This window comes from Triplophysa dalaica, chromosome 22, assembly GCF_015846415.1.
Source record: "Triplophysa dalaica isolate WHDGS20190420 chromosome 22, ASM1584641v1, whole genome shotgun sequence".
Taxonomy (NCBI): domain Eukaryota; kingdom Metazoa; phylum Chordata; class Actinopteri; order Cypriniformes; family Nemacheilidae; genus Triplophysa; species Triplophysa dalaica.
In genome coordinates, this window is record NC_079563.1 from 18,747,747 (window position 1) to 18,770,054 (window position 22,308).

Here is a 22,308-nt window from a genome sequence, read left to right on the forward strand (position 1 = left end):
CTTATATTGTTTTTCAACCCAAAAAACTTTCCTTTTATTTTAAGAGAAATTATTTTAAAATAAATAGTTAACATTTTAACATGTATATATGAAAACTTGTTGTATATATCAACATATGATATATTTCAAATCTGTATATTTTTTATTCATGAATTGTTGAAAATGATACCGTAAGCTCGTGTTTTTTGTAATGACATCTTCCTTTTTCTTTGCTGACAATGTTCAAGGTCCTATTATGAGTGTGTGACATTTCACTATGAAGTCTTTCTACTTTCTACCCTGTGTTGACTTTTGTACACAGCGTTTTTTTTAAAGGGATCTTTAAATATAATCTCAGTGAAGTATCTGTATGTAAACAAACCCACAGGTTTATAGCTCCTGATTGGATCACATGTAATAAAACGAGATTACGTCAGAACCCATGTTTTGTTAAAGCAATAACAGAGAAGGTGTGAACGGCACATCTTTATAGCTCAGTTACATGTTCTGTTCTCACATCCCATGATTTGACAGAACTTCAAAGTTGGCTGTCATTGAAGTCACCTGTCGACGGCATTGGCTCCAATAAGAGCACAGGAACGATCAGACTGGCCTCATTAGAACACTCAACTCTCTCGAAGAAACTTGAGCTGTTCAACAGAAGCGTTAGACATGGGCAGCCATGGTTGTGTGGTCGGATCTTGTGAGAAAGGACAAAGGATCGGGTCTGGCCCGTTAGAGGTGCAGATGTGCCAGTCCATTTTGCCCTGTCATGCCAACCACCAGGGTGAACTAGGTGCAGGACAGTTGTTAAAGTGGATGGACACCATTGCCTGTCTGGCAGGTTAGTAAAAATTAAAGTTAGAGGTGGTGTGATGGCTTGATCCGTACCGAGCATGGTCAGAGATACTCATTCATTTTGCTTTAAACTGTAGAAAAGTGTTTGCAAAATGACATCTTATTCTCATGACTTTATTTATCTTAGTCGCCTGTAGTTTATGTATTTGAAATGGGCTGAGAATTAAAACACGCTAAGATATGCACAACCAAATAAAAATGTGGACTAACCTGCCAAAGCAGTCATAATGTCCAAAGCAATCTGACCTGTCACTTTATGTTATCAGAGTGAGAGTACGGTTTGATAAGAAGTTGCCTTTGGACCTTAAGTTGGGAAGGTAGCTGCCATCCATTCACCTTTTACCTGCGTCCCTCTCTCTCAGAAAAATATTGACAGGTGTCTTCTACAATACTTGACGTTTAATTTCATATAACAAGTTTAGTTTCTCAAAAAGTGAGACATATCAAAGATAAATAACAGTGTGCAGAGTGACAAACAAGCATGTAGTGGTTTGCTTTAAAAATCTGTCTCTTCATCTTCATGTTTTTCTTGATCAGCTGAAAGGCACGCGGGTACGGCATGTGTAACAGCTTCCATGGATGACATTCAGTTTGAAGAGACAGTGAGGTACATTACATGACAAACGCAGTATTATTTCACAGTTTGTGTACTGTTTACATGTAAACATATTTATATTATGCCCTATGTAGATAAAAGAAACCATTTGACCCTTTTAAGAGAACAGTTTTAAACCTTGGTTTCTGCCTAAAATACACAGTAACTCTTATAGCGAAACTTAAAACAATAGAGATGCCTTAGAAGAACCTTTTGTCTCAATCGTTAACATCCAAAGAACCTTTTGGTTTCACTTTGTGGCAAAAAAGGTTCTTCAGATTATAAAATGATGGTTCTTAAAGAACGTCTGACTATATGGTTCTTCTATGACATCGCTTTGAAGAACCTTTTAAGCACCTTTATTTTAAAGTGTGTACTAGTCTTTTGCTCTCAATATAATCTTGATATTTGAACTGGAAAACAGACAATCTAGCAATTTTTTGCAGCTTATGTCATTGAAATGTCCACTGTAGATCTCTGATGTTTTCTATGATGTCCTATCTCATCGTATATCTGTCATCAGGGTTGGGCAGGTTATCAACATCAAAGCTAGAGTCAACAGAGCTTTCACCACCAGCATGGAGGTCATTAAAATGAAAAACACAACACTGCCAAATCTAAATGAATATTTGAAATAGCTGTAGCATCTTGCGTGTGTGATGTGTGTGATCAGGTGGGCATCTATGTAACAGTGCAGGAGGTGCTGAACAGAGTCATGAAGAGGGTTTGCGCCGCTTTCTCCACGTTTGTCACCAAACCAAGAGGAACGCAGAAAGTAAGACAACTGCCATTGCAGGGAAGGACCTTTCATATAATGATTCACTTTGGTCAGCTGAACAACCGTGTCTTTTGCTGCAGGTGACTCTTAGACCGCTGGATCTTCAAGATTCTGCGGAGGAAATGCTTGAACATTCGCTGGCTTCAGAAAGACGCAGACTCCGTCTGTATAATGAGGAGGCCTTTATAAACCTTATGAGCGACTATTACAACCTTCAGGAAAAGGGTGAGCGCGTCATGAGATCTTTTTGGTTGGGTTCAGTTACCCAAGAGGTGGATAAGGTTCAGCTTTGCATTTTAGATGTGGGAAAGAAATCGCAGAGAATCACAGAACATGTGCTGCAACGGGTGGTGTGGAAAATTCCCGGTAGTGGAAGGAATCTTCATACAGAGTCCGCCAGAGGACAGGAACACGACAAGAGCAACGGCATTCCAAAATAATCGCTTTAATAGGATTTGTTGACATTTCAGGATTGTGGAACAAAAAGGCCATCGTGCCCACCGTAACGACCCAGCTCACACGGGTCGAGAGCATCGAGCTGGTGCTGCCGCCACACGCCAATCATCACGGAAACACTTTCGGTGGACAAATTATGGCCTGGATGGAGAATGTGGCTACCGTAGCGGCCAGGTACTGGAAATGCAACATCTGAAGACAAATTTGTGGGTCTGTATATTTTGTGAACTTGTTTTCGTTCCTTTAGTCGACTGTGTGGCCGCTATCCTTCTCTTGGAGCCGTGGACATGTTTCGATTCCGGGGTCCCTCGAGTGTTGGTGACAGACTGGTGTTCAAGGCGATGGTCAACAATGCCTTTCAGACCAGGTATATGCTCCAAAACCTGACTGCTGTGGTATTGACATCCAACAGCACAGAAATGGCATTCATACATTAAACTGTCAACACAAACAGGAAATAGCCCATCATACGTAAGAAAAAGTAACTTACGTAATGTGCAATATTTGTGAATGATTTACAGGATATTCAAGAATGATTGGCGGGGATTCATTTGATCTGATTTTGATTGGATACAATACATACGTTGCTACAGTCAAGTTCATTGAAATAAAATAAATATTATTTGAAAAACCTAAGCTTAACAGAAATAATATATAAACTTACAAAAAATTCAGGCACTAAAAGTTTTCCTTGAAAATGTAAAAAAATTAACTTAAACTTAAAGTCCCTGTGAAATAAAAAATGACAATGTCAATTTTGTTGATGACATATTGCAGCGTTTATTGTAAATAGTTTATCAATGTGGGTCATTCTCTTTTTAAAATTTGTGTGCCATCATAATATTAAATCTGAGAATCTGAAAATGCACTTCCTTCCTCTAGTGACAATCCATCTTAAAGGGGTGGTGCAACGGTGTGTCATGCATTCTAACTTCTTTACAATGTTAAACGTGCTGTCTTCTAATGCTTAACATGGTCAACTTGTCAAAAAACGAGTTGGGCGTATTACGTAGTATTTCTGTGCTGGATATACTCCCCCAGTGATCGTACTGGTTTTGGAAAGTTTTTTTCGAACATATAAAACTGTTTCGTAACAATTTTTCTTAGTACCTTAGTGGACAATTCTCCTGGAAAAGCATGGAGAGCAGGAGAAGGAGCATACACAGATATCACTATCACTTGTGTGCAGGAGAGAGAGAGAGAGAGAGAGCATATGTTCGCGAGGTGTTTGTTTGTTCACAGCATTTGGGTGATGCATGTTATATAAACGGTGGATATAACGCTGTATTCGGAAATAGTTTGAAACTGATATATGGAGCCGTCCCATTGCTAAAAGATGCCGGACATGAACCGCATTCGGTGAGTGAAACTGATGTCTATGTTTTGTTGACAATGTGCTTTAGTTCAGCCTACCCCTACCCCCCACACATGCCGTATGCTTTTGGGAATAATCGTACAGCAGTATCTATCTTTTATAAATGATATCAAACTAAATACTCTACTCTAATACTCTATAGGTACTCAAGATTAATATGAGTTTGGCTGAAACCGAGTGTGTTACACGGCTTGGGCGGAGCATCCCTAAACTCCTCCCCTGCAACTGTTAGTCTGCTGCCAGTTCCATTTCAAAATGCAACAGCTTTTTTATACATACAATCAAATCGCAGAGAAATACGAAACCCGCGCCCACTATTTTTCTCATTAGAAATCCCATTTCACTCAGAAATGCATCAGGAATTCTTGGTTCACGGGACTTTTAATATAAATAAAAAAATACATACAGTGCATACAAACACTAGAAATGAATCTAAACTTAACTCAAAATATAGAAAGCTTATTCAAAATATGAATAAAATTACAATAGAACTGAAAACAAAAAATAGTAACGTTGCTATGCAGTGGAAAGGGAAAAAAACTGACTGACCAAAACCCCCTTCTCTCTCTCAGTGTGGAGGTGGGTGTTCGTGTGGAAGCGTATAACTGTGAAGAATGGAATGAAGGGACACCGAGACATATCAACAGCGCCTTTATGATTTATTACCTCCCAGGACCCAACGGTGACAGACCAACAATTCCTGATGTCACTTACACAACTCACGTAAGTGATTTCCATGTTCTACACTGACAACAAATCTTTCATTTTAAACAATATAAATGTTTTAATAAAATAAAAAAGTGACACAAATATAAGGCAGCTTTTGTTATTAAGGATGAAGAAAGAAGATTTCTTGGCGCTATTGTCAGAAAGAGAATTCGAATGGCCAGGTGCGTGTCAATAGTACAAACAAAACATAAATGTTTATGCTTTGAGACTGCTTTTGAAATATACAATTGAACAAATTCCTGGCAGAAAACACATTCTGTACTCAAGAGATGAGGGGCCGATTTCTGTGCCTTGGGACAGAAATAATCAGGTAACGTTACAGCTTGGCAAAATTTGGGCTTTGTTTATTGTGTAATGTTAAGTACACAATGTATGCTGCAACAATATTTTTATTAATACAATACAATTTTAATCCAATATCATGTAAAATGTCAGTTAACAATAAAGCTGATATTAAACATGGACATTGTTCTTGTACAGGTATATTTGGGCTATAACAACGTGGCTGCTCTCACCATATTAGCAGGAAAGCAGGACTGGGAAGCTAATAACATAAACGAAAGGGTAAAAGTTAAATTTTCTCTGTGATCCAAATTGTGGGTGTGAAGTACATTAGATTTTTATGCATCTGGTGTTTTCAAATGACCCGCAGGTTGGAATGTACGTGCATGAGGAAGAAGATTTGCTGTGTATAAGAGTGGAGATGGAGGTCAAGACTTCGGCTTTTCGCGCTTTCTCTCATCTCGCTGACCTGCGATTGAGGCCATGCTGGGACAAAAACTATCTGTGTGTGAAGAAGTTACATTCTGTTACAGCACAAGTATTTCAATCCCAAATAAAAATGATATTTTATTGTTAGGCGTTGTGTTCGTCAGGAGCTGCAAGGAGGTGGAGAAAGCAGATGAGGAGGAAACAGTGTATCACGTTAAATGTGCCACAATCAATGGTGGAAAATGTCGAGATTTTGTGTTCCTGCTGTCTAAAAGACAGCCTTGCAAAGATGGGTGAGATTTTGCTTTATTCCAACAAAAGCAGTCTGTATTCACTGGTAATTCATACAGTATTTTATTGCAACAGAGACCCATACGTGATAGCGATCCGATCCGTCACCGTGGCAACAGTTCCACCTGAGGAGAACTCCATCCGGAGTGAAGCTAAATGCGCAGGATTCCTCATTAACAGAGTTGGCCATTCAACCTGCAAGGTACCGCTTGAGTTTTCTGAATCTCCTTTCTCTAAGAAATATGGCCTTTGACTCTGATCATTGCTCTTTTAGGTGTCTTACTACAACCAAGTTACATCAGGAGTGCTTCCCTACATTGAAGGAAATTTAGCAGGTTGGTCCAAATCCATGGAAGACACGGCAATGTCCTGTATTTCATTTCTGGAGAAAGATTTGCTTACTACAGTTTTTTGATGCTCAAAATTGTGAAACTACGCCTCTGTTGAACTTGACGCTGATTCATAACCCTTAAATGCAACATAACCATGAATACCACAGAATATTTCACTGCACTAAAGTATTCGTACAAAACTGTTTGGTAAATTTAATTTATTTTTCTCCTTTCTTGCTTGTAAACAAGTCCCTCTCTTAGCAGGATTAAAATTATACCGTGTCTGACCCATATGTAAAATCCACATGTTTCAGGCACATACATCATGAGTATCTTAACAAGTAAACTGTCTCAAAAAAGTATCAGTCATTCTTGTTTCTTCTGAAACAATTAATGTCGGACAGTCTATCTGTAGAGAAGGCCACCCACGGGACAGAGGTCTTTTAGAATACCACCACCTTGTCTTTTTTGGGCTGCACTTTTTTCTTACGCACATGGATGTCTTCGTGGTCGGCACTGATCCTGTTGGATATCCGTCCGAGGGTGATTGAATTGGCTGTGGACAGTATGGAAAAGTCAGATCTGAATATACACGATTTCATCCATAATAAACAGCAAAAACATAACATGAAGTTAAAGCTACTGACTTGACATCTGATGCTCGGGACAGTCTTTCTGAAAGTGTTCCACTGACCCACACACACGACAGCAACCTCCTAAATCAACACAAAACCAAAACACTTTAACAAACACCGTCACCGTGCGTCTTACATATTGACCAATATACCAACAGGTCACCCAGGTTGATGTACAAGTCACTAACCAGCAGCGTACATTCCCTTTGGGTTATCAGGACAGGATTTGGACAAATGACCCGTCTGACCACAAATAAAACACTTGGCATATGGGAATTCACCTAGAAAACAAAATTTAAAATAGTACACATTGTTAAACACATTAATACGAGGAGGAAATTTCTAATTAACCCATCCTTTTGGTCTGCTTGTGCTATTTTTTTTGCTATGTTTTTCTCTAATATAATGATTTTTTGCATTTTAAATTGTGATTCATGTGGTTCATACTGTTTCCATTAAAGATTCTTACCCATGGCAGGATCCACTTTGGCACGACATTTGTGGAGTTCATGTTCCGTAGAACCGCACCGATAACAAATCCCCCGACCCATCTCCGCATCATTATCTGCCTCTGGGCAGTCGGCAAGCCCGTGACCTGGCTTCCTGCAGTTGAAACAGATCTAGATTGAAAACAGAACAGCAGAAATATTAATACCCAAAGATACAATAGGTTTAAGGTAATAAGTTATCAAAATGTTGTATAGAAATATTTTGGCCAGGCCACGGAAATGTATGCCCACCCTTCAAGAACATGCACATCTCAATGAAAAGAGTTTGAATTTTTCCACAAAATTATATTTAAGGTTTTAAGAATATTCAAAAGGTATCAGTCAAATAAAAGGGATATTTACTGTATGTGTGCCATAAAATCCAAAAGCACCTCTCAATAAAAACCATCCGTGTTAATCACTTTCAGCTCCTTACCATATTGCTCGTTTTAGTGCCCTGTCTCTTTATCCTTCTGTTTTCTCGTCTTTCATCTTTCTTCAACGCTATCGCCACTTCTTCCCTCAGGTCATCGTACTTTCCAGGTGGCCCCCTGTGAAGAGTCTGACCCGTCTGCTTTAGATACTCCAGAAACCCATTCACATCTTCAGTTTCATGTTCTTTTTTGTTGGGTTTCTTTATGCCTTGTCCCTTCTGGATGTGCAGCGGAGCTTTTGAGGCTCTGTCATGTGTATTGGCTCGGCCACCAGCGCTTGAACCTGGTCGTTCTGTATTCCCACTTGCCTTGAACTGTTTCCACGGTGTGGCATCTGCCGGCTTGTGTTTGTGAATGTTGTTAGCACGGGCCCACCTTGTCATTTTGAGTTCTTCTGGATGAAGATAATAGTAAAGCAAAAGTACACAGCAAAACAGTATTTGTTGTTATTAATATTATGGTTAGTAATACAACCTGATGTAACAGTTTTTTACGATAATAAAATTGGTTATGGGCATGTTTAAGGGTCAAAAACAAATGCAAAGCTCTGTAAAAGATCTTTATTCGAACAATCATTCACAACCATGCTATAAATTAAAAATGTTCCAATCTGAGAAAGTCCGGTCAGTATGTTTTTGGAAAATAAATAAATATTTAACCAATTTAGCCCAGTTGGATATACTGTATAAAAGATATGATCTTTTACCAGGCCTTTTATTTTATATTATATTTTGATATCCATAGATCCTTACTAAATACTAGCCTTTCCATGCCATTCATACCAGAACTACTTCTACCTTTAAATAATAATGTTATTCATTACAGAAAGTGACCCTGCTTGTAACAGTCCTTCATAAAATCACCCTACAAAATATTCTGAGAAAATATAACAATATCTTTACTAATGAGCGAATAATGCCATAAATCTTAGTAAAATTAATCTTTGATGCTTGTTATCTTATAATTCTATTATGAGATTTAACCTGAGTTTTCAAATGCTCATGTTCAGGCTCACAAATGTTTACATGCCGGTCAATAATGCTAATGTAGATAAAACCTAGCGTCTGATATACGTGTTTCTCCGATGTGTAACGTTAGTCGCGCGGCTCAATTTAAACCAAAATAATCAAAAGTTTTATATGGTTTATTAGGCTATGACCGCGGTCCGCCAATTGAGTATCACTAAACTACAACAAGAGCTCATAATGATTTATACAAATGTATTCTCCTTACCTTCTAATATCAGCGGTCACAAAACAACACCGTTCACATGGGTTTTTCCTTGGTCCCACAAGTAATAGACTCCGGTGTGAAACAAAACTTCGTCACTGCTTTTGTGGTTCCGTCCGAGAATTGGTTCCGGCGCTGTGAATGAGCTGAAACGCCAATCAAGGGTTCCAGGTGTGTGATTAATGTGCATATAGAGAACGTGTTTATAAAGACGCTCACCTTCATCGTGGATTCATTTTACATCTATCTTTCCCTATTTTCCCGCAAGTTGTTGACATTTTAAAATGCTTTTGTTCCTTTTATTGGTGGGATGTGTTTGTCAAGGTAGGTTACAATAACCATGAAGAGTCCCATTTACACACTTAAATAGTGTTTTAATGAATAGATTCCGTTGCAGGATTTAAGATGTATTGTTTTTATATATTTATGTAGTGTGGGGGGGACCTTTGGAAAAACAGAAGACCTCTGAAATCCAGTATGATGAAGGTAAATTAAGTCTTTTATTGACAAACTGCAATATTGTGCAACAGCTTGATAGAGATTGTGTGTTATTCTCAGGATACATTAACTCGCTGAGTGAAAAACGTCCATTGCCAACAAATGGTGAAGTAGCGCTGGGTAAATCATAAATAATCTTCTAGTTTTACATCATATCAACCCATAAATGCATTTAGTCAATTTTGTATTTGCCTTTTTATTCCACAGCGGATGTGGAAGATGATGCTGTTCAGGAGGGGGATATCCTGATGCCTGTGAGATCAAATTGTGTTTTTATATTTGTAATAATCTCACATTCTTCATCTGACTTGATAGCCGGTAACACCCTGTTGAAAAGTTTATTCTGGTTAGGTATGTTTTGAAGCTTGGTAGCTGGTCATGTGCTGGTTTAAGCTGGTCCCTAAACCAGGGCTCTGTATTAATATTCTAGCAAATCTGTAAAACACTGGTGCCTAACTACTCCACAATCGGTCTAGTTTTATTCTGCTGCTTTTAAAAGATGAATGTATTCTCTTTAGCGTGACAGAAATGCAGTGAGTACGTTGTGGCCAAAAGTGGGTCAGAATGTGCAAGTGCCGTATGAAATCGATGTACTTCTTGGTGAGTCTTTTGAACGTTTGATGTCATTTTGGCGTTGAATGTTTTTCTCTATTGTTGTGTGTGTCAATGCAGATATTCATCCTGAACCTTGAGTGTCTCTCTATACATTTCATGTTTTGACCCTTAATTTGTTTTTGTTTTTTACATGTTAATGCACTTTAATAAGGGTTTGTGTGTTTACTGTGTGCATATGTTTAGTGAAGGACCGGATTACAGATATTACTGAAGCTTTAGCAATGATCAGTGGCAAGACGTGCATTAAATTTCATCAGCGTACTGTTGAAACGGACTACATGTACTTCTCTTACGGTGAAGGGTAAGTTATAATCTCTGCATACACTATCATAGACTTTCATGTATTAACCAAAGGAGCTTTTTCGGAATGGGTTTTTTATTAATGATGATTAATGTTTTCCATCGGTTTTAGTTTTTTTTTGAGTGAGAAATTTTAGTTAAAATGTCTTTTTGTTATTGTTTTCATAATTAAAATGTTTTCATTGACTAACACTGCTATGTTTAGAGAGGTCTAATGCAGCTCAATACTTCTCATCTATCAATGTCAATGAGTTTAATCTGACAATTTCTGAATCCTTTTCTTTTTCTAAAGGTGTGCGTCTTATGTTGGCTTTTTGGGGGGTGAACAGAGTATTGTGGTTGGGCAGACGTGTCGTCCTGGAAACATCTGCCACGAGATCCTTCATGCTCTCGGCCTGTACCACGAGCATTCACGACTCGATCGTGACCAATATATTACTATACTGTCTGAAAACATTATACCTGGTATGGCTCGTGAGGAATTCCTTCAATTCGACATTTTCGGCAATGGCTAAACATGAAAAAACATTTAAAAATGATTGATGGTTTAATGTATCCAGTTTAATGATCTTACTTGATTCTAAGATGATTATTTTTAGCTGGTTATCCATTCCGTTCTCTTTAAGGGCTTCTTGTCAAATTTTATTTGCGATTGTTAGCATAGTGTTTGATTTAAAGCCTGACGCTGTGACGGATTTTCATTCACGTCATCCTGAAAAAGTGTCTGACTTTCCAAACATGTGTAATTATAAGGGACTTGATTGTAAGTTCTATGACACTTTTATTTAGGGAAGGAAAAAAATTTTCTGGCGAAAGATGGAAACACTCTTGGCCTTCAGTATGACCTGGAATCTATCTTGCATTATGGAAAGTAAGGTTGCTCTTAAATGGTTTATATGGTTGCTGGGTAAGATGTGGTTTCATTAGTGTTCTTTTTTTGTAGTAATTATTTCTCAAGCAATGGAGGACCTACAATTGTGTCCAAAGACAGCAGTGTGACGATCGGCCAGAGAACAAGGTTGACTGCGCTGGATGTGCAGAAAATCCGGAAGCTGTATCAATGTGGTATGTCAATACACTTCATCATGTGGCTCAGTTATGGCTCTGAGTATTCAGTCAGTGCAAAGGTATTGTAATTTCCCAGAAACTCATACGGATATTTATTTTCCTGAACAATTTATAAGAAATGAGCAAGAACATCACTTCTACAATAAATGTAAACGTTATCAAATCTAGATTTAATTAAAAGACAAAAAATAAATTTTTATGTATGTTTTTAGTTGTATGGTTTGTACAATATATTTCTTGAATATCAAATTGAGTAAAGTGTAGTTTAAAAAGTCATTCTCGGTCTGTCACACACGACTATGACCTGGTCTACAGCTGATGAAAAGAAACCACTGACTGATCATTAGTTCTTATTGTTGTGTAACATTACTTGTCATTGGGAGTTTAACAAGGCAGGAGCACTTTCTGACAAACTTCTCAACTTTCTCGCTTTCTGCCCTTCAGCCGTTTGAGAAGATAAGGGAAAAATGACACTGACACCGCCAACCATTATCTTGGATATGGATACTTTTCGATTCAGGAATTCTGAAGCTAGGATGAGAAATGAATGTTTTTTTTTTTGGAAGCAAAAAGGATCTTGAAGGTCGTCTTATGTTCTTTTCTATATGTATATTGTAAAGTTATTTAGATAAAAGCTCATCTCACGTCACTTTGTCATGTTTCATTTTGTCCAGTAGGTGGAGATCATTGTACATTTTTTTTTCTTTCCTTTTGTGGAGATTTTTAAATGGTGAATCATTTCTTACCAGTTGAATCAAGAGTAAGAGAACCTTACGCACTGAAACTATGTGAAGCGCTAAAATGTAATGTAATGCAATCAGTGGTGTAGTCCTAACAAAAGTGATGTACTATACAACCTTAACCTGACCTCAAATGGCCAAAAGACAAGGGATAGTGTGTTTGTTTTTCTAGTTACATATTTCTGTTATGCGTAATTCTTCACTTATGCTTTGAATATGAAGTTATAGAATTGGACAAACGGTTCTATTCCAGTTATGTTGAACACAAAACAATATTTTAACAAAGCATCACATCTTTTTAACACGCCACAAATACAGACGTGTTTGTTGGTACCCTTACAGCTCATTGAAATAATGCTTCATTCCTCCTGAACAGATGAAATGAAAATACTTGCATGTGTTTGGTATGTCATAGAATAAAGCAAAGAAGAGATGAATTATTGCTTATTCTACAAAGATTTTTTTTTAGATTTTTCCCTTGGAAAAGATAACACATAATTGGATTCTAGTGAAACTTCAAAGTAATAAGTTTTTTTTTTTTTAATTAGTATCACACATGTATCCAATCTTGTCATAAGTCATTCAGTCACTTTAAACGGAGAAAAGTCGACACTGATGATGTTTGGTATCATTGTGTGCACCACACTGAACATGGACCAGAGAAAGCAAAGAAGAGAGTTGTCTGAAGAGCTCTGAAAGAAAATCATAGACAAGGTCAAGGTAAAGGTTAGAAGAACAGCTCCATGTTCCTGTGACAACACTTAACAATATTATGAAGATTAAGGTCCATGGAATTTTAGCCAACCTCCCTGTGTGCGGTTGCAAGAGGAAAATCCACCTCAGATGGAAACGAAGGATACTGAGACTGGTAGAAGAACCAAGGTTAAGTGACAAAGAGATACTCCGAGGTGAAGGCATGTCAGATTCTGATCGCACCATCCCTCGCTTTTTGAGCAAGAAGACCCCAGAGGAACAAAAACATAAAAAGCCAAACTAGAATTTGCTCCAATTCATATTGACAATCCTTCTGGGAGAATTTCCTTTGGACAGATGAGTCAAAACTGGAGCGAATATATCAAGTAAACACCACACCTACAGTGACACATAGAGGAGGCTGGGTTATGTTTTGAGGCTGCTTTGCTGCATCTTGAGAGGGTGCAGGGCTCAATGAAATCTCAAGACTATCAAGGCATTCTGGAGCCAAACGTACTGTCTCAGTCGCAGGTCATGGGTCCTCCAACAGGATAAGGACCCAAATCACACAGCTAAAATCCCCCAAGATTGTAGAACAAAGCATGTGACTATTCTGAATCCTGTGGAACATCTGTGGAAAGAGATGAAACTTGCAGTCTGGAGAAGGACCCATCACACCTGAGACCGCTGGAGCAGTTTACTGAGGAAGAGTGGGCCAAACTACCTGTGAACAGGTGCAGAAGTCTCATTAAGAGCTACAGAAAACCTTTGCTTACAGTGATCGCATCTATTGAATATTAGGGCTCCCATAATTTTTTCCATGACGTTTTCATTTATTTTATTATTTACAATATTATGTTAAATAAAAAAGCAAATTCGGATTTCTATTAAATATGGAATAAACAATGGTGGATGTCAATAACTTCTATCAGTTTTTAAAGTTATTTCTGAGATAATTGTACATTCTTCGTTTTTTGTGGAGGCTACTAACAAAAGTGAGCACGTCTGTATGCAAGATTTTACAGTATAAAGAAAGTTTGTCATCACTGCCATCTCCGTGTCAATACGTGTTCATCATTTAAGGGGAAGATTAATGAATAAATGTATGAAGTTAACGTTGTGGTAAGAAACAGACTACATTATTTAAACGTAGAATAAACGTAACGAGGAGGTTTAAACGACTGCAATGGGAATGAAGAGACAGAGAAAAGTAAGGATTGAGCTTGTGCGATTTTAAACAGTATAGGGCTTCTGAAGTGCTTTGTTTCCTTCGAACGCGTGTCATTAATGAAAGCTTGTATTAAAAGACAGATGGCCCCGACTACACCAGTGAATGAAATGTATTATCTATAAAGTTAAATGTGCTTGAAAGTACATTGTTGTAGTCGTTGATGTTCATAAAGTGTTTTTTATAATATATATAATAATTCAACATCACTCTTCAGTAGCATTATTTTTTGGAATAGCCCATACATTATAAAATTCATTTTATTTGTTGCTTCAGAAACAGTATGCCATAATATGTCTCTATAAGACTTAGGTTTGAATAGACATTGATAAAGTAGCCTAGACACTAACAGAAAGCAAAACTAAAGGAAACCCCTTGAGTTGCGTAGATTTAGAACAGATTCAGTTCATTCTATGTACTGATGCGCAGTCATCAGTCGACAGTTGTGAGATCGGATGAGACATTTACATTTATTCATTTAGCAGACGCTTTAATCCAAAGCGATTTACAATTGAGGTAAACTATGTAAGCAATTGGAACAACAACAAAAAACAAGACAGTACAACTGTATGGAAATTACGTGGACATAACCATGTAAAATATCGTGAGAACCTCGTTTTTCTGTGCCCGCATCTCAATAAGACAGGAGACAAGATTACGCGCTTTTTGAACTGACCTACTGTAAGTAAAACGGGTTGTTCTTATTCCGTAATATTTAAAGGAAGTTTTTCTTAATTAAAGTGAATTCTTCCCTACTACAGAATTTTTTTGGGGAAACTTTTTCTATTTTTATTGGATTTTGGACATACTGGACTTCTGGTGAGATTCTCTTGTGTTGTTTTTTTCTTGAGAAGGAGAGCACTCGGAGAATGCCTTGCTGTGCCATAAAGAGCCTTTTTACAGTTTGGTGATTTTCTGAAACAGGGAATGTTTTTGGCAGGAAGATAGCTGACATTGAGTCGTAAGCCTTTTATCTGCCTTACACAAGTTAAGCCTGAAACCTGGACTGAAAATGACTGCAATTCCAGACATTTCGTCTCGGTCAGAGACCGGCATAAAAACATGCAACCAGAGCTCTCCACACTATTCCCCTGAAGCCACCGCTGCGTTTGCCACAGCCATGATGCTCGTAATCCTCTTCACCATCTTTGGAAACATTCTGGTAATCATCGCCGTTCCGACGTGCCATTCTCTGCGAGGGCCGCAGAATCTTTTCCTGGTCTCACTGGCCGCAGCAGACATTCTGGTGGCCACATTAATCATCCCGTTTACCCTAGCTAATGAACTCATGGACTACTGGTACTTCACATCGGTTTGGTGCGAGATCATCTTGGCGCTCGATGTGCTCTTCTGTACCTCCTCCATCATACACCTGTGTGCCATCAGCCTGGACCGATACCTTTCTGTCTCCCGGCCGATCCTGTACGGCACCCAGCGGACTCCTCGCAAGATCAAAGGGGCAATTCTGGTGGTGTGGCTCATCTCTGCTCTCATCTCATTCCCCCCTCTTATCTTCATGAACAATGTCATCAAATGTAAATGTGAACTGAATGAAAAGCGGTGGTACATCCTCTACTCCTCCATCGGGTCCTTCTTCGCTCCCTGCCTCATCATGATCCTGGTGTACATTCGCATCTACCAGATTGGCAAGAAGCACATGCGATGTCCTCCAGGAGAGCCCAGGAAGGATGGAGCGGGTGCCATCCCACAGGCAGCAGTCCAAAGAGGCTCACTAGACAACGGCAAAGCACAGGGAGGTGTCAATCTTGTGAATGCCTCCATTCTGGCTCCCTCGTCCTCCGTTCAGCCTGCTCTCAGAACCGAAACGGTTACATACCAGCCGCATCTACCCGCCGTCGAAACCCAGCAGCAGATGAAACCCCCGAAGAAGAAAAGGGGCAACAACAATGAGGACAGTTCAAGTTCTGGCTCAGATGAAGAGGTTGAGAGGAGACACGATGCCAACGGGACGACCTCCAATGTGGGGACGCTGGATCCCGGCCACCAAACTTCCCCCATCCTGAACGTAATTGCTACATCAAAGGGGATCCAGTTGGCATTTCCAAACAACCAGCAGACACCCGCCGGGAGGCCAAACACAAGGAAAAAAGCCATGATCAGCCAAGAGAAGCGCTTCACCTTTGTTCTGGCGGTTGTTATTGGAGTTTTCGTCATCTGCTGGTTTCCATTTTTTTTCACCTACAGCTTGACGGCCGTTTGTCCGGAGGCCTGTAAAGTGCCCGAACCACTTTTTAAATTCTTCTTCTGGATTGGCTACTGTAACAGCGCGTTGAATCCGCTCATCTATACCATCTTTAACAGGGACTTTCGGAAAGCATTCAAAAAGATTTTGTGCAAAAAGTGTAATGTTTTTTTGTCTTTAGAAAATCAATCCTTCTCTATAGAGCAGTGATTCTTCTGAACGTGAAAATGTGTCACTCATCCCCCCCAAAAAATGTGTCATAAAGAAATGAAAGGCCTACTATGTTTTTTTACGATGGGAAAAATGTATGATATTCAAGCATCCCCACTATCCCATATTAATATCCTTACTGTCTTGTGCCCAGACATCTAAAATCACAACAAATGCTGTAGTACTATTAAGTCTAATTAACAATTATGGCTTAAGAAATTGGGTTTTGAAAACTGATTTTGGGTTAGAACATTCACAGGAAATGTACAGATTTGATTATTCTTTTACTTTTCTGGACTGTTCTCATCTTTATGAGATACTTTCAAAGTTTCTTAACTGATTATTTTCCTTTTGTATCGTATCAAAGAAGCTCAAAAGACTCTCTGGATTTTAGTGTTGCACTTTCTATCTCATGGGTGGATAGAAGAAAGGACATGTATAAATGTATAGGTTTAAAATACAGTTTGAACATTCTCTGCTTGGATTAAAAGCATGGCCTTATCTCTGCCTGTTTCAGTTGTTTTTTCTGCTTGCAGATTTCAGTAATGAGCATCAGATTTCCTGAAATCCAGACAAGAGAGAAGTCTGCTTAGTCTCTTATGACTTAATTTGACTGGTTCTGATTGAGGCAAATGGACTTTAGGTCTGGAGCGTGACTGTCAGAAACCCTCGTGGTGTAAAAAGAAGAGAGGGCAATAATATAAATGAATTATGCACTGATTAATGCCTCTTGATTAAATTTTATTACTTTATTGCTGTCGCAGGAATACTTGTGTACTTTGAGTTAAATTCTAAATGGTGTGTGTGTGTGTGTGTGTGTGTGTGTGTGCAATGTGATTGTGATTGTGTGAGAGAGAGAGCGAGAAAGAGAGAGAGAGAGAGAGCAGATAATTGGCACTAGGCATGTACCAGCATGTCTTTACCTACAAAACTGCTTTTTTGATTTTTTTTCTCTATTTCGTGTCCTATTAAAATGAATTGTTGCCATATGCCAGATGTGTTTGTGCAAATAAATGTACTTAAAGTCATCCAGTATTTTGTCTTTATTCTGGTTATTTTAAGATATTTATTATGATCTGTCAATTATGTTGCCCAGGATTATACTGGGATTGCAGTTCATGTTACGACGACCCAAAATGTATACGTCATTTTATTTAACCGTAACTTAATATTTTATTACTTTTACTGTAGTTTTAGTTAAAGGAACAGTTCAACCAAAAATAAAAGTTCTGTCTTCATTTACTCTGAAGTTCTGTTGAACACAAAGAAGATATTTTGAAGAATGTAGGAAAGCAAACAGTTCTGGGGCATTGTCATTTTTCCTACTATAGTCAATGGTTCCAAAGTATACTGTTTGGTTACACACATTCTTCTAAATATATTTCTGTGTGTTCATCAGAACAAAGAAATTACACTGTAAACCCAAATGTTCAAAATAATCAAACAGATTAAGTAATGTAAAGTTAATTTTGTAAAAAAAAAGCTCTTCTTACTTAAATATTTTAAGTTCCTGAAACACCTTTTTATTTTTGAGAAAAGTATAATGATTATTTTTGTTTAAGTTTTGATTAAGTTTTTGCTAAAACTTAAAAATTAATTTACTGCTTGTTCAATTACTTAATTTAAACAAGGCAATTCAACAATACTCAACTCAACTCAACTCAACTTTATTTATATAGCGCTTTTTACAATTTTCATTGTTACAAAGCAGCTGTACATGAGACACATTTAATACAAGTATGAATTCTAAAGCAGCCCCCCCGGCCAGGCAGATAGTGCAAAACAATATGCAAACGGTGGTGAGGAACCCAAAACTCCCATCGAGAAAAAAAACCTCAGGGGAACCCAGGCCCAACCAGGGGATTCCAGTTCCCCTCTGGCAAAAGCTGCTGCCTCTGCACAAGCTCATCAGTGCTTGCACAACAAGGCTTAATAAAAATATAAAAATTAAAGATTATCATTAACAATCTAATAGCATTTGAAATGTTGTAGAAAAAAACAAAGTTGTCGCGTCCTTTATCCAGCTCTATCCTCTTAGCACTTGTCAGGTCACCGCTTCCCATTCTCAGCTCTGCCATCAGGTCTGGGCATGAACTGCATCCTGCGGTAACCTTGGAACAAAGAGACAAGACTGGCTGAGAGTAGAGTACTGTTCTGCACTCTTTGATGCAACAAGTACATCATTTGTTGTTGGATGTGTTCCTGGTTCCGGTTGATCTAAATAATGCAGCCTAAATCCTCTGAGGATTAATATTATGGAGGTGTAGTGTATGCAAGATTAAAAAGATGAGTCTTTAGTCTAGATTTAAACTGACAGAGTGTGTCTGCCTCCCGGACCGTGCAGGGAAGAATATTCCAAAGTTTAGGCGCTAGATAAGAAAAGGATCTACCACCTGCACTTGATTTTGAAATTCTAGGTATTACCAACTGACAGGACCCCTTAGAGCGTAATGTACGTGGTGGTCTGTAATACAATAGAAGTTCATTCAAATACTGCGGCGCTAGACCATGTAGGGCTTTATAGGTAATAAGCAAGATCTTAAAGTTAATGCGATGCTTTATAGGTAACCAGTGCAAGGTTGACAGAACCGGGGTTATATGCTCATACTTTTTTGTACGTGTAAGAACTCGAGCTGCCGCGTTTTGAACCAGTTGCAGTTTTTGTAATAGGCCCGCAGGGCAACCACCTAGAAGTGCATTACAGTAATCTAGTCTTGATGTCATGAATGCATTAATTAATTTCTCTGCATCTGACAGTGACAGCATATGACGTAATTTAGATATATTCTTAAGATGGAAAAATGCAATTTTACAGGTGTTTGCGACATGGCTTTCAAATGAGAGAGTACTGTCGAATACAACGCCAAGATTCTTAGCTGATGACGAGGATTTTATGGAGCATCCGTCAATCGTTAAGCGGTATTCTTGGTTGTTACGCATAACAGTTTTCGGTCCAGTAAGTAACACTTCTGTTTTGTCCGAGTTTAGTAGTAAAAAATTGTTACTCATCCACATTTTTAAGTCAGCTATGCAATCCTTTATTCGATGAAACTGCTGGGTTTCATGAGGCATCGAGGAAATATAAAGTTGAGTATCATCAGCATAACAGTGAAAGCTAATTCCGTGTCGCTTTATTATATCTCCTAGAGGTAGCATGTATAATGCGAAGAGCAGGGGTCCCAAGACTGAGCCCTGTGGTACACCGTACTGGACTTGTGATTTGCGGGACACCTCATTGTTTATTGCTACAAATTGAAAACGGTCGGATAAATAAGACTTAAACCATTTCAATGCTATTCCGTTAATGCCAACGTAATTTTCGAGTCTATGTAGAAGTATGCTGTGGTCAATGGTGTCAAATGCAGCACTGAGGTCTAGCAGCACCAATAACGAAATACAGCCACAGTCAGACGCTAAAAGCAGATCATTTGTAACTCTGATCAAAGCAGTCTCTGTACTGTGACATGCTCGAAATCCAGACTGGAATTCATCATTAATGTCATTCCCTTGGAGGAAGGAGCATAATTGAGTTGAAACTACTTTTTCCAGAACTTTAGATATAAAAGGTAAATTCGATATAGGCCTGTAATTCCCTAGTTCTTTAGGGTCGAGTTTGGGTTTTTTTAAAAGAGGCCTTATAACAGCCACCTTAAATGCTTTAGGCACATGTCCTAATGTCAGAGATGAGTTAATAATACTAAGAAGAGGATCTATAATTTCGGGGAGCATTTCTTTCAGTAGTTTTGTAGGTATAGGGTCTAGCATGCATGTTGATGATTTAGATGATTTAATGATTTTAGACAGTTCATCGTGATCTACTGTAGAAAATAATTGCAATTTCTCCTTAGGGGTGCTGTAGTTAGTTTGTTCAGCGGATTTCACTACAGGTTGCATTGTTATAATTTTTTCTCTTATATCTTGGATTTTACTTGTGAAGTAGTTCATAAATTCATCACTGTTATGCTGATAATCAGAATCTGACGTCGATGACGACTTATTTTTTGTTAATTTAGCCACGGTGTTAAATAAGAACCTAGGGTTGTGATGGTTTTCCTCTATTAGTGTTGAAAAGTAGGCGGATCTAGACGTTTTTATTGCATTCCTGTAATTTCGAGTACTATCCTTCCATGCTATACGAAATACCTCTAAATTCGTTTTCTTAAAGTTGCGCTCCATTTTACGGGATGCTTTTTTTAGAGTCTGAGTGTGTTCATTATACCACGGTGTTGGGCGGCTATTTTTAATTTTCTTTAAACGCAGAGGAGCAACTGTGTCTAATATTTCCGAGAAAGTAGAGTTAAAATTTTCAATAGTAGTGTCAAAATCGTCAACGTTATTACTCATGCTGGATATTTTAGACAATTCAGGCAGATTATCGAGAAACGCATCTTTGGTAGTTGAAGTAATCGTTCTACCATATTTGTAACAAGAAGTTTGATTTGCAGCCGTAGGCCATTGAAGCAAACATAATATCAGATAATGATCCGAAATATCTTCACTCTGCTGAACGATTTTAACATCGTCCACATTTATACCATAAGAAAGTATTAAATCTAAAGTATGATTACGAAGGTGAGTGGGTCCTGACACATGTTGACTAACGCCCATGGAGTTAAGAGTGTCTTTGAAAGCCAGTCCCAAGGCATCTGTATCATTGTCTACATGGATATTAAAGTCACCGACGACAAGGACTCTATCTGCGGCCAGTACTAGTTCTGATAAGAACCCACCAAAATCTTTAATAAAATCTGTGTGGTGCCCTGGAGGCCTATATACAATAGCTAGAATAAATTTTAAAAATGTTTTGTCCTTAGTATTAGGTGTCGATACGTGAAGTACCATGACTTCGAAAGAACTGTACTTAAAATTAGACTTCTGAGAGTTAATAAAAGAATTCTTGTAAAGTGCAGCGACACCTCCCCCTCTACCTTTTAGACGAGGCTCGTGTTTATAGTAATAATCATGGGGAACGGATTCATTTAGAGTAATAAAATCATCTGGCTTTAGCCATGTTTCTGTCAAACAAAGCATGTCTATTTTATGATCGGTTATCAAATCGTTAACAAAAAGTGCTTTATTTGAGAGAGATCTAATATTAAGCAATCCGAGTCGTAACAGCTGATTATCTGTATTTTGTTCATGTTTGATTTGTTTAACGTTTATTAAATTACTTTCAAGAGGTTTACGCAATAGAGAAACACAGTCTGCTTAAACTAATACCGCACAAACATTATACGTTTTCATGTTTTTATTGAACACAACATGTAAACATTCATAGTGCAGGGTGGAAAAAGTATGTGAAACCCTAGGCTAATGACTTCTCCAAGAGCTAATGGAGCCAGGAGTCAGCCAACCTGGGGTCCAATCAATGTGATGAGATTGGATGTGTTGATTAAAGCTGGCCTGTCCAATAAAAAACACACACCAGTTTTGAGTTTGCTGTTCTGAAGAAGCGTTGTCTGATGTGAACCATGCCTCGCACAAAAGAGCTCTCAGAAGACCTACGATCAAGAATTGTTGACTTACATAAAGCTGGAAAGGGCTACAAAAGTATATCTAAAAGCCTTGATGTCCATGTGTCCACAGTAAGACAGATTGTCTATAAATGGAGAAAGTTCAGCACTGTTGCTACACTCCCTAGGCGTGGTCGTGCTCAATGAGGTGAAGAAGAATCTTAGAGTGTCAGCTAAATACTTACAGAAATCTCTGGCACATGCTTACATTTTTGTTGACAAATCTACAATAAGGAAAACATTAAACAAGAATGGACTTCATGGGAGGACACCACGGAGGAAGCCACTGCTGTCCAAAAAAAACATTGCAGCACGTTTGAAGTTTGCAAAAGAGCACCTGGATGTTCCA

At 38.3% G+C, this 22,308-nt stretch overlaps 4 protein-coding genes across 5 annotated transcripts; 3 read left to right on the forward strand and 1 right to left on the reverse strand.

Annotated features, from left to right (window-relative positions):
- Positions 1–651: 651 nt before the first annotated feature.
- LOC130411463 (acetyl-coenzyme A thioesterase) lies at positions 652–6,391 on the forward strand. Its single transcript, XM_056736081.1, has 15 exons — positions 652–823; positions 1,375–1,444; positions 1,956–2,016; positions 2,106–2,207; positions 2,291–2,435; positions 2,663–2,840; positions 2,914–3,033; positions 4,614–4,764; positions 4,876–4,931; positions 5,017–5,080; positions 5,251–5,334; positions 5,423–5,556; positions 5,646–5,774; positions 5,848–5,974; positions 6,047–6,391. The coding sequence occupies exons 1-15, from the start codon at positions 652–654 to the stop codon at positions 6,185–6,187; spliced, it is 1,734 nt and encodes a 577-aa protein (XP_056592059.1). The 3' UTR covers positions 6,188–6,391.
- On the reverse strand, positions 6,214–8,993 carry zcchc9 (zinc finger, CCHC domain containing 9). 2 transcript variants are annotated; one of them, XM_056737378.1, is made up of 6 exons: positions 8,895–8,993; positions 7,664–8,055; positions 7,209–7,359; positions 6,928–7,020; positions 6,752–6,820; positions 6,214–6,660 (listed from the first exon to the last, which is right to left on the reverse strand). In XM_056737378.1, exons 2-6 carry the CDS (start codon positions 8,042–8,044, stop codon positions 6,548–6,550), a joined length of 807 nt encoding a protein of 268 aa, XP_056593356.1. In that variant the 5' UTR covers positions 8,045–8,055; positions 8,895–8,993; the 3' UTR covers positions 6,214–6,547. The 2 variants fall into 2 exon arrangements, with proteins under 2 accessions (XP_056593356.1, XP_056593357.1); XM_056737379.1 differs by having other exon boundaries at positions 7,664–8,052; positions 8,895–8,942.
- A 35-nt stretch (positions 8,994–9,028) lies between these two features.
- Positions 9,029–12,359, forward strand: LOC130412011 (zinc metalloproteinase nas-14). The gene is made up of 10 exons (XM_056737090.1): positions 9,029–9,062; positions 9,324–9,377; positions 9,450–9,509; positions 9,597–9,643; positions 9,908–9,989; positions 10,188–10,305; positions 10,597–10,769; positions 11,094–11,175; positions 11,248–11,369; positions 11,817–12,359. The coding sequence occupies exons 4-10, from the start codon at positions 9,638–9,640 to the stop codon at positions 11,822–11,824; spliced, it is 591 nt and encodes a 196-aa protein (XP_056593068.1). The 5' UTR covers positions 9,029–9,062; positions 9,324–9,377; positions 9,450–9,509; positions 9,597–9,637; the 3' UTR covers positions 11,825–12,359.
- Positions 12,360–14,239: 1,880 nt separating this feature from the next.
- LOC130411893 (alpha-2B adrenergic receptor-like) lies at positions 14,240–16,554 on the forward strand. Its single transcript, XM_056736890.1, has 2 exons — positions 14,240–14,714; positions 14,888–16,554. The coding sequence occupies exon 2, from the start codon at positions 15,046–15,048 to the stop codon at positions 16,444–16,446; it is 1,401 nt and encodes a 466-aa protein (XP_056592868.1). The 5' UTR covers positions 14,240–14,714; positions 14,888–15,045; the 3' UTR covers positions 16,447–16,554.
- Positions 16,555–22,308: the final 5,754 nt, after the last annotated feature.

Excerpts from the sequence above, each read along its gene's own strand:
- LOC130412011 (XM_056737090.1), top strand. Across the intron at positions 9,990-10,187 it reads TGAAATCGATGTACTTCTTG|TGAAGGACCGGATTACAGAT; the intron begins GTGAGTCTTTTG and ends GCATATGTTTAG. Across the intron at positions 10,306-10,596 it reads TACTTCTCTTACGGTGAAGG|GTGTGCGTCTTATGTTGGCT; the intron begins GTAAGTTATAAT and ends CTTTTTCTAAAG.
- LOC130411463 (XM_056736081.1), top strand. The coding sequence starts at position 652 with ATGGGCAGCCATGGTTGTGTGGTCGGATCTTGTGAGAAAGGACAAAGG. Across the intron at positions 3,034-4,613 it reads AACAATGCCTTTCAGACCAG|TGTGGAGGTGGGTGTTCGTG; the intron begins GTATATGCTCCA and ends TCTCTCTCTCAG. Across the intron at positions 5,335-5,422 it reads CTAATAACATAAACGAAAGG|GTTGGAATGTACGTGCATGA; the intron begins GTAAAAGTTAAA and ends AATGACCCGCAG.
- zcchc9 (XM_056737378.1), bottom strand. The coding sequence starts at position 8,044 with ATGACAAGGTGGGCCCGTGCTAACAACATTCACAAACACAAGCCGGCA. Across the intron at positions 7,360-7,663 it reads GCACTAAAACGAGCAATATG|ATCTGTTTCAACTGCAGGAA; the intron begins GTAAGGAGCTGA and ends TTTTCAATCTAG. Across the intron at positions 7,021-7,208 it reads CAAAGTGGATCCTGCCATGG|GTGAATTCCCATATGCCAAG; the intron begins GTAAGAATCTTT and ends TTTGTTTTCTAG.
- LOC130411893 (XM_056736890.1), top strand. The coding sequence starts at position 15,046 with ATGACTGCAATTCCAGACATTTCGTCTCGGTCAGAGACCGGCATAAAA.